Source organism: Antrostomus carolinensis, unplaced genomic scaffold (assembly GCF_000700745.2).
Source record: "Antrostomus carolinensis isolate BGI_N321 unplaced genomic scaffold, ASM70074v2 scaffold27355, whole genome shotgun sequence".
NCBI classification, from domain to species: domain Eukaryota; kingdom Metazoa; phylum Chordata; class Aves; order Caprimulgiformes; family Caprimulgidae; genus Antrostomus; species Antrostomus carolinensis.
Genome location: NW_010314794.1, coordinates 26,503 through 38,046, shown reverse-complemented (window position 1 = coordinate 38,046; position 11,544 = coordinate 26,503). Strand labels below are relative to the sequence as shown.

At 46.4% G+C, this 11,544-nt stretch overlaps 1 protein-coding gene across 1 annotated transcript in view; it reads right to left on the bottom strand.

The window, feature by feature from the left end:
• The window catches only part of LOC104524787 (RNA-binding protein Musashi homolog 2), a gene marked incomplete at its 5' end in the record, with an annotated part of 54,164 nt that overhangs the window by 22,151 nt on the left and 20,469 nt on the right, over positions 1-11,544 (bottom strand). The window contains one exon of the mRNA XM_029084906.1: positions 672-734. Within this exon, the coding sequence (XP_028940739.1) occupies positions 672-734 (63 nt within the window). The remainder of the gene's footprint in view (positions 1-671; positions 735-11,544) is intronic.

Sequence of the window (11,544 nt, the reverse complement as noted above, 5' to 3'; positions counted from 1 at the left end):
CGGGCAGGGCCGGCGATCTGCCAGCTGCCCTTCGGTGCCAACAGCGTGAGCAGCAGCGTCCACCCCGTGCAGGCAGACGTTGTCCCCAAGGGGACACAGTCCCCTCGCCATGAGGGTGTCCTGTGAAGGCCGACCCTTGCGCTGGCTGCAGCCAAGGACTTGAGAGCAGCTCCAGACATGGCGGGGGGCCCCGGGGGGGGACCCGCCGGCCCACCCCCTCACCCCAGCACCAGCTTTCCATCCATGAGAAACCAAAACTTTCTTTTGAAAACATCAATTAATTTTTTTTCTTTTCTTTTTTTTTTGGGGGGGGGGGGTCCTTTTGTCCTTTATAACCTCGAATTTAAAGCAAAGAAACAAAGAAACCAACATAATAAAGGAATAAATAAAGAAACAAATCGGAATATCTACCCTGGTTTTGGCAGTTCTTACGCCAATCTCCTGCAAGATGCTCCAGGCCGCGTGGCCTCTGCTTGTAGTTTGGGTTTGGGATCGATTATTTATTTATTCATTTATTTATTGATTGATTTTGGATCGTTTGTTTTCAGGTCCCCAGGATAAGTGTGAGGAAAATCAGAGAAATGATGGAGAGCTGCAGCCACACAGAATACCGACAGAGCTTTTACCTGACCCTGCACTCTGAGGGTTTGCTCTTCCACGGGCCCCCCTACCTGATCCTCTTGCTGCCGCCACGGCTGCCGCTGCTACTGGTCCATAAGCCGCTGCCGGAAAACCTGGCCGTGGAGAAAAGGAGAAGGGTAAAGAAAGAAGCCAGCGGGTACCGTGATCTCTGTGGGGCGCGGGGCGGCCGCCGAGGGCATGGCGTGTCCAGTGGTCACCGTCCCGGCTCTCCGAGCCATCAACAGGCACCAGTTTTAGAAAGAGCCGAGCCCTCACCAGGTCCCCAGTGCAGGGGGTCTCTGCTGGCACGAAGGTGGCCCAAATCCCCTTGGTGGAAGAGGAACGTGGTGGCACGTGCCGCTGACAGGGCGCTTGGCCATGGCACACCACGAAAGCCGAGGTGCCGGGGTGGACAGGCTGGTGGCACAGCCCACAGCGCTCGGCTTAACATCTCCATCCTCTCGACCAGCCAGGGTCAGACCGCTTCACAAAACAACCAGGGAATTCTCTTCTTTGCTTATTTGCAAGTGATAATAACGTGCTGATCTACAGACACAGCGGTAATGGAAAATATGAGGAGGTCCTCCTGTCAAGATCACAGATTTGCTGGGATCAAGCAGGAAAAAAAAAATCACTGGAATGTAATTTTAAAAAGAGAGAAAAAAACGCTTTTGAAAGCAAAACAGCCGCAGATCAAGGAGCTCTAAGACACACACCCTGCTACAGGGGGACCGAGCCCTTACAGATGAATGAAATGCTGCTAGCAAGATTGCAGATCCAGTTTCTTTACTTATTAATATTCAAAAGATGTGCCAGAGGCTCTGACTTTAAATATAAGTATTTTAAGAGGTCAACGGAAAGGTCCAGGTGATCAGCAAGAACCCCAAACCCCCTTGCTGCAAAGTCAACAAAGTTCTTGGAGGTTTCTGGGCTCTGGGGAGCTCCTGGAGCCTGACAGGACAACCCCGGGGTAGTCACCACCACGGGACCTGCCCCAGGACTTTGATCACAGCTGCTTTGCAATGCTGAAGAACCACAGAAAAACAACTGAGGCAACAGAAAAGAGAACAGCAAGCGAGAGAAACGAGAGTGAGACCCCGAGGAATAAGCAGACTACAAGCCCGCTACCTCTAGCACTATCGTCTCAGCTACAGGTAATCTACCAAGGGGAAAGGAGCAGAGAACAACTAGGCGAGAGTGACTTGAAGCTACTTAAAACATCAATTAAAAAAAGACATACTTGCATTTAAATATGGTAATAGGGCTGTTGGGGGAAAAAAAAATAGTATAGGTAAATGTATGCACAGCTACCCCAGGCTGCTGTCTGCTGCTGCTCCCCAGGCGCAGAGCCCACGCACAGCACAGCAACTCCTCTGCCTTAAAGCTGATGTGAATCAGTTTGTTTTTATTATGTTGATGAACCGCTACAATTTCTGTGGAGTGGGATGCAGGAGGAAGCACATCCAGACTTGGGGGACATTATAACCCAATATCCAAGACCTAAATTCCCTCTTGTCGCTGATGGAGCCATCAACCCTGGTTGGGTCCCCTGATACGTGTTTAGGGCTGGAGCTGTGATATCCTGGAGTGAGAAGACCCTGGTGTCTGAGTCAAACCAACCTCTAAACTGCAGGGAAAGCATTTGCAGGACAAGGGCTGAGACTCTGGGGCTTCGCTTTCATGCAGAGCCATGCCCAGGCTAAGCCCTGAGCCTTCCTGCTGTGGGTCAGAGAGAGTAGAGCTGTCACTGTCCCTACAGCCTCTCCTCCTCTTCCCACCACGGCACACGTCCCAAGAGCAGCGTCCTCAGTGTGCCCATGGCACAGCCAGAACTGTGCCACCAGCAAATCTCTCATTTGGAGGCTACAGGGGCTCCCTAAACCTTCCATAAGGGATCAGAGCAGCCACAGATATTCCACAGACTAAAACGCCTCTGCCAAAACCAATCAAAACCCCTTCAAATCACCACACATCTCCTGAAATCAGCATAAAAAACAGGGCTGGAAAGTTTGTTTCTCTTGTTCAACTGCCAGGGACACTCAGTATCTATTTGAAATGCAGGACAAAAAGTTTTGCCATGCAAAAGAAGAATGAAATAACAAGGGTGGAGAAGGCACTCCACAGAAAGAGCCTGAACAAAGGATCTGTTATTGCATTGCAGTGGACAGATGTGTGAAAAATTAATCCCTCCACCCCCAAAGAAACTTATTATCCCAATGCTGAGATAAAAGCATCTGTGCGACACGGCGCTCCAAACAGCTCAAGTGTGATGGGCGGCTCGGGCTCAGCCCGGGAAGGCTGCGATCGGCCGGGCAGGCGGGCGCGGAGCGGCAGCGGCACTGCTGCGGAACTGGGAGATGGAAACAGGGATTGATTAGCAAGATTGGCAAAAGCCTGCTCACTGATACGGACTCACAGGCTGGCTCCATCACTGGAGGATCCCTAAATCAATCCAACGTACCGAAAGTAATCGATCCCCCCCATTGAAATGACATTTGCCAGGCACTGCATTCATCAGCTCGTTCAGCTGAAAACAAATTTCCCCACCATCACACTGCTGAGCGCGTTCACGCTGCGCCGCGTCTCACAGCCGGGCTCCCTTCCTCTGTACTTATGGGGCTGTTTGCTCCCAACCTCTCCGCAGCCATCAGGGACCAACACTGTCCCTGCCTCACACATGGGATAAAACGAAGCGCAAAGAAGCGAAGTGACTGGAGGAAGACATCTGCAGACAGTCAAGGGTGCAGCCAGGCTCTCGTGGGTTCTGGTCTCAAGTTCCACCACTGACCTCTGTAATTCCCCTCCTACCAACCCCGCAGCATCGCTGAAGCACTTGGCTCACGCTCTACTATTCCCTCCCACTGTTTATAAACTTCTACACCAGAGAAGGCTTCAAAGAACAGCATCACAGTGACACTGCCACGAACCCTGAACCTATTCTGTGGACTGCAAGAAACTCCTGCCTCTATCACCCTTCTGCCTGCGCTGTCACACCACTTTATTAAAACTTGAGATGGAGTATCTGCAGCTCTCCAGTGAAGAGGAAAGCGTTCGCAGGCACTTCAGCTGGTTTCCAGGCCCCCAGAAGGAACCACCGGCCAGGCTGGGAGCGCAGCCGGTGCCAGCCCAGCTCCCTCTGAGCCCTCTGCTCTCTGAAGTCAACTGGAAAATCAAAAGGGGGTGGAAGGAGAGATCAATTCATTCATTGGGTTTGTTTAAGACGCACTGATTCCTGCCAAAACTATCCCTGTCCTTCTTTGTGTGTTCACTGCTTATAATTGCCTAGAGAAAACAAGATACCAAAGCTCTTCGAAAGGACCAAAGCGCCCACGTTAGGCATTGCAATTAGAAGATATTTTTCAATAAATGTTTTGCAATGGGCTTACACACTGTCCAGGAAAGCCCTGAGGATTCACATCAATTTCATGCTCTCTTATTGCTCTGAACGAGCTAAAGCCGGTATCTGGAGTTCAATTTTTCACAGATAAGTTTTTCTGCTTCTTGCATCAATAGTTTCACCTTAAATACTGAAGCAGCCTTCAAGATGGACACATCTGTTTTTAAATGCTTTGCCCTAAGGTCACAGATTTAGTCAATGGCTGCTGGCAAGTAACTGCCTTCTCCAAGGCACAAGCAAGTTAGGAAGAAGCGGGGCATGAAGGGGTGGCACACATCTGGGCAGGCAGCGCCCAGCCCCGCGCCCCGCACTCGGTATTATCCAGCAGAGAACACTGAGAGCCCAGGATTTAGCAGATCTTCCAGGGGCTTTGTGAACAAACCTGTCCAGAGCTACGCTGCCTGAGTCGGGGCAGTCCTTACAGAATCCCAGCACTGCCTGGATTGGAAAAGACCTTTAAGATCATCGAGTCCAGTCATGAACCCAACACTGACAAGACCTCTACAAACAGCTGGGCAATAGGAATCAAACTCAGAACCCACAAAGATCATTAAATTGGCTCTTACATCAAAAATACTATGCTAAGAATTTTCTCTGCTTCTAATGGCTAAAGCACCTGGGGCACATGAGGTCGTACGTCTGGACTGGAGCAATAAGCACAGGGATTTAAAACAAGAATAAAAACAGAAGCTGAGCTGCTCCAATCATCATCTGACTCCAGCAACGGACTTCAGAATATAACCAAAATTATGGCACAAGCATGGAGAATAAAATAAATGCCACCATAAAGCTACACCTAGCAAACAAAATCCTTCCTTTCTGTTTACAGCTTGTTTGGAGCATTCGCACACACTGGCAGAAGAGCTGAATACCGCAGCTCTCACCAGGTCACCAGGTTCCTGCGGGGCATTTTGGAGGGTCCTACCCAGGAGGGGGATCCACCCTGAGGTGATATTCCCCCAAAACTCTTCACCTCTTATGCCAACGGTGCTCCCCAGGGCGCTGATCTGAACACAGGTCATTCAGGAGGTTCACTTGATCTCCCAGGAAAAAAGTGCCAAGTCTGGAATATAAAATCATCTGCAGGTTGAGTGGGAAAAGGAGAGGGGGAAACTGATATCCCCTTTTCAAACAACGTTACCAGCAGCTTTGATCAGCACAGAAAAGCTTCGCGAAGCTCACAGCTGTCATTTCAAATGGGTTCTCGCTTGCATTATTCTTTCCATTAGGCAGTGTTATCCTCTTTGTAGGATCTTTAGGCTTCATTTCAAAAGTATCACAGACTCAAAACCATGAAGCAGAAGAGCCTGGTAGCTTTTTTTTTTTTTTTTTTGAAGGCAGGCAGGCGTGGGTCCAATTTACTGGGCAAAAATGTAGTCTTTAATGGTGAGCACGCACAAGGGAAAGCTCCATCCCAAAACAATCCCTTTATGTTTAAAACCTTCATCTTTCAGACCTCTCTGTCTCAGACTCCCCCTCCCTTTCTATAAGAAAAGAAGAATAGAAAGAAAAAAACCTGCGACCATTTCAAGCTTTAGGTGAACGACTAAATGCTCAACATTTAGAGAAGAACATAGATCTAGAGAAATCAAATTTTATCCAGAATTGGTGAAAGACTGGGATTCTACCAAACCATTCTCAACACGTTATCATTGTTTAGTAGCAATTTAACTGTTTGGGATTAATTGAAGACTCTAGGCAAGCTCTCCCAAGTCTGTCAGAAGTGAATGTGGAGGCAGCTACAAGTCCTGCTTGAAATGTCTTGCATGTCCTGCCAGTGACCCTGGTTTGTCTGTACAGAAGTGGGAGACCCCAACAGCAAAGAGAAGGGACCGGCAAGGTGCAGGGCAGCCCTCTGTGGAAACAGAGAATTTCTCCCCTAAGCTTTCGATCAATTCTAATAACACTTTTAGCATCTCCAAGCCCGCTCAGAGTCCTTCACTGTGACAGCCCCATTAAGTGTTTCCCTTTGTCTCTATGTGCCGTGTTACATCAAGCTTATGAAAATCTATTTCACCAGGTCAGAAAATTAGCGAACTTCAGCTAGAGCACATCATGCATAACGGAAACCTCATTAAGCAGCCCACTGCGTTCTTCAAGGCACAGCCATCCACTGCTTAACATCTACGGCGCGTGGTGAGAGTCTGGAGGAGAACTCTCCACGTCAGACACCCGGAATGCGCTTCGCACTGGATGGATGTTATGAACAAATATTTCTGCTTTGGAATTTCAACAAAACAATAAACCCCAAATATAGTTAATTTACAATTTGGCACCTCCACTTTATGTACAGTAAACGACCCATTTTTCAGCTATTTACCACTCTCAGGCCACGGGTTTTAAAACGAGAATGAGGCACTTTTGCCCAGTAATTACTTTATGCATCAGTGAGACAAAGCCTTGTTTGTCTCCAAATTATCATTCTGTGTCGTTTCGAGTGCAATAACCCTTTTGCAGTTATTTCACTGTACAGAAAACTGGGAAACTTCTCAAAGGCAAACAGTTTATTCTAAGAAAAGTTTAAGTTTATTCAAAAAAACCCAAACCAAAAAGCCAAAGCTGGTGGCTGATTATTTACTCTACTTAAGAACTGTTCCCATTCCAAAGCAGCTTCAAGGCATCCGCTATACTTCTCAAACGTGCCCTATGAAAACTATACCTCCCACCATCCAACACTCCAACTCAATATGTAATTTGGATTCTCCCTAATTTAGTAACTGGCGAAACATAGAGAGTTACAAGCTTCAAGTGAGTGCAGCTGATGGGGATGAAAGAGAATCTCAACCAAATTGCTTCCTAAAAGCAAGTAATTCTGCTTAATACTAAGTTGATCGCTCTGATGAAAGCATTTCTCATTTTAAAGCCTGGAGCCAAATATCTACCATTGATTTTTAATAAACAAGGTAAGTATAAATGAAAGGATCACTGTGGGGGGGGGGGAATACCTGCGAATTCAGCATACCCAAGCTGTCACCCAGCACAGAAGCTCCGAATTTCAGTCACCTGCTGCTGAACGAACAAGGGCAGGTTAGATGGAACCATGTTAGGGCATATATTTAAAGATCAGCAAAGTGGCACTGATTTGCTTCAAGCCTCATTTCAGTTGCTTCGATGGTATAGAAAATGAGCTATTTGGTTAAACCGCTTGCTTGAATTTTTATGAATGATCTAAACTACCTGGATAAGTATTATTAAAAGGCAGATCCTTGACGATGAACAAAAGCTTAAAAAGAACTCACGTCTGGAGGCTGAAGCTAAAAAAAAAAAATATCTATGCAAGAAGCAACTATGTAAAAGAGAAGATAATTAATCAGAGGAGAAGGTTATCAGAGGGCAGGAAAGTCTCCACCACCTACGTGTCTCGCGGTGGTGAGTGAATGTCCCTCTCAGAGAGACCCCGCCGCTCTCCGAGCACAACAGCCTTCGCTGGCAGAGACAGGGAACTTCCCGCTGCCTGGCTGGAGGAGCTGCCGCGGGGCATTTCCTAATCCACCACATCAAAAAGGTCAGAGGAGAGGACTGTGACGCTGAGCCCAGAAACCTCGAGGGCATCACTGCAGCGACGACATATTATCGCTCCTGGGCAAAGGAGGACTTGGAAGTCACTTAATTATCAGCTTGAAATCCTCCTACTAAATGTGACTGAAAAACACTGACCTTTTAGTGGTTTTGTGCTTTAAGGAGTCTGAGCTCTTCAAGTTCTTTGCAACCCCCAGCTCCCAGTTTTTAACAGCTTGACAGTTCAAAATTGTACCTACAGAGGCGTAAGGCACAAGCGGACCAGCCGGCGTGCTCCGGCTAACTCAGACATGTACATTTCCTTACAGAACCCACATTACCAGCCCATGTTCCTCCTTCTATAGCATTATCCATGTTTTCTTCCACATGTGTTTGTGTTATGCCTTTTTACTCTTGTGAGTAATTATTCTCACCACACTTCCCAGGTGCTGCAGCTGTGGCCTGTCCACAGCAGAAGCCATCGCTCAGGAGCTCCGTTGCTGCAGTATCACCCCAAAATGCAAAGAGCTCTGGAGAGACTGGTAGGTTTGGGTTTTTTTTTTCCTTTTCTTTCCTCTCTGTCCCTTTACGATGACTCATTTTCAAGGCAATGACCCTGAAGGATTAAAGCCTGCTCAAACCAGTGAGCAGTTGAGAACAGGACAATTGGTATCTAAATTCAATGTTCAAGATGTTCTTATTGCTCAAGCAGTTATTCTAGACATCAGTAGAGAAAAAGCTATTGAAGGGTCTGGGGGTTTTGGTCGTTAGCCAGACATGCTGTTTGGAGAAAACTTCAGAGCAGCTTCACTTTCAGAGAGGTGACGGCAGGAAAAGGTGTGACTTCTCCCAAACTGCCACTGAAATGGGGGGAACTTGGACCACTGGCTCAGGTAAACAGCTTATCTCTTAAAAACCTCACCTTAAACGTAATATCCAGGAGATTATTTTAAGGGGTGGGGGAGATGGGAGGTAAAAAAGGAATTTTACACAATTCTCTGCAACGTTAAAGAAAAGCAACTCTTCTTGGAAAAAAAAGTGCTGAAGAGGCAAAGGTGCTTGAGCTCTGCTTGGACCCGGGGAACAGCTCCAGGCACCATTGTTTCCTGCGTCAAAACAAAAGCTACTGTCATCTCAACAGAACGCGAAGGAGTACCTTCTGGCTGGGGATTTATGGACTTTGCTATATTAATTTCTCAGTTTGTTGTCTGCAGTTCCAGCTGCTCCTCACTCCAGGGATGCACCTGCAATGTGAACAGTCCTGCCCTCTGCCAGCAGAAGAAACCCAAAATCTTAATATGAAACCAGGTCCAGTCTATAGTCTGTGTCCACTGGCGGAGGCTGAAACGGAGAGGTTTGCAGAGTGGTAATTAAGGTGGCTCTAGCAGACTTCAAATGCGCTTTGTAAACCGTTTTATGCCATGCAGATGCAGTGATGTGGTTTAGGTGAAGACAAGCATGCAGGGCAGGGATGATCAGAGCAGATTTTAAGCAGTTAAGAAAGGATTAGACAAAGGAGTGAGAAACATTTCCAGCTTCGTCCACATCTCTTACTGTTACAAGGCTTATCCAAACAGACAATTTAATATATAGTTTGTATTTTCCCCCTTGCAGCTGCCAACAATGTCTCCTTCTTTCTTAACGTTGAGTGATCATTGAAGTATCATGACCAGACAAACTCTGCTCCCATCACTAGGTGTTATACAAGTCTTAGACTTGTGTAACAGTGCTTTAAAAGAGTGGTTTAGACTCTCTTCAGACTTGACTCATTAATACCACCTTCATTACTCCCTACTGGTACAGAAGCCATGTGTAGGCAGCACCTCCACTTTAAAACCTCTTTAGATCACCATAGTTGGGTGTGGCTCAGGGTGGGTGAAGCACCATGGGCGTCACATCAGGACCAGACCTTGGCTGATACCAACTGGCAGAACTAGAGCTCAAGTCCTTTGTGCAGATTCGGTTTATGGTCCTTCTGGGGAGCTCAACGTACCAACTCCCAACCTCACCAGCAGCCCACAGGCAACATGGTAAAGCTGAAGCTACCAACACATTCCTCTCCTCCCATTCCCATGCTGCTCCCCTTACGAGGTCATTAACCAAGAGTAGGACCTGCAGGAGCAACGTGACCTGCAGCTTCCGAATATTGCTGCTGTCCTAAATGACAGATACCAGAACCTCCTTACCTCACCTCCTTCTCTCAGACACTGTGAAAAAGAAGCCTTAAGAATGTCATTATTATAGTAATAACTCTTCTGTTTGGTACCAGCTCCTTTTCCTCACCCGGAAAATAACTATTAGAGTTATTAGGCAAACAGTGCAAATAAATTTTACACAAGAACACCTTCCTGCCAGCACTGATGGCCAACAAGTGAACAGTGCATGCCTGGTATCAGGAAAAATATTAAATTAAGCTCTATAAACTAACAGAAAGTTGGTTTTACATGCTCTCATAATAACAAAAACCATATGTTTAGACTTTGAGCTGATCTTGCGTTGCATTTTCCCAGCACCAAGGCTGGGCTTTGCCGACTATGGAGTACCATTATCAATAAGCCAGTGTACTTCCCTGAGCTCCGAGAAGTTTGTGAAAATATTTGTTTTGCCCACCTCTCCCCATATACAAAGGTTTTAATAAGATTTAACAAACATACAAGCAAACAAACCCTTAATTTAAAAAAAAAAAAAATTAAATCCAATTTAAATTGAGCTGATGGCTTCTAAGTAACTTTGATAATCCCCAGCCATCCAGGTAACGATGGAAGGAAGTGTAACAGATAACCACAGTGATGGCAAGGTCCCTGCCCCGCGGGCACGGCCAGCGGCACCCGTCCCACCGAGGGGTCTGCACTGAGAGCACTGGCTGCTGTCCCAGCCAGGGGCCTCCTACAGCGACACGAGTCACCTTATTTCTCCTTTCAATTTCCAAACACGTTAGTGCTGGAGAATTTGCAACAAGGGTTTCTAATAAGCTTTTCTAATAAGCTTAAACCCACCTCGGTCGCTGGCACGGACTGCACTGACCACAGAGGTGGAAGATCCGACTGCTGGGAATATTGCAACTTTAACACGGAGTCACTCCTCTCCCCAAAATTACAAGTTGCATTGTCGTCTTTTTTTGGTTTTAATTTTTGCTGTAAGCACACCTTGTACGTAACCGTTCATCTGCAGATTCTTCAAACACTGGGTCGCACGCTTTGAGTGATGGTTGTTTTATTCTTTTATTAAATTGTCATTGGTACTGGTTATTTGGTGCGTCCAAACCAAAGTATTAAAACTGCAAGCTAAGAGAGCAGCAACACAGCACATCCGTTGTAAACAATTTATTATTATTTTCTACCTCAGTTACTTACAGGAAAAAAGTCATAAAAAAAAAAAAAAAAAAAAAAAAAAGAAAAGCACAGATGATGGACTATTTACAAAAAATGAGAAAATTCACAATAGCTGAAATGTTTGCAAATCATGCACACTAAGACAAGTTCACAAAAGCAAAGCAATTCATAGCAAAAAAACCCAAACAAAATAATAAGAAGCCATACAGATTAAAAAAAGCTATTGCCCGCAGAAAAGTAAAAAAGAAAACTAACCAATTATTACATCAAGCATCTTTAATGAAATGAACAGCATAGCCGTGTATCATAGAGCCTTTGACACTGACATTTTCAACAAGTGGATTAACAAACATTAAAATGCATTACAGTTCTACTGTAAGCATGCAATTTACTTCTCACAAACTTATAGAATGGGTAGAAACACTTAAAAGAGAAACGGAATTTAAATATGATGTGTGTTCGCTACCCCAAAGTCTAGAATGTGGCCTCGTTAAAAGCAAAGCCAATGGCTGAGGGAATTACCGCGCAGGTTTGCGGCTCTCGGGGCTCTGGGTGGAGATGAAGGGGCACAGAGCAGCTGTGTCCCGGCGGGGACAGCTCGGGTCTCTTGCCCAAATTTCAATAGATCGCCCGTGATTTGCAAGCCGAGGCTGGAAGCTGAAGCGGCTGCGTGTGGGCACCGCCGGCTGCGAGGGC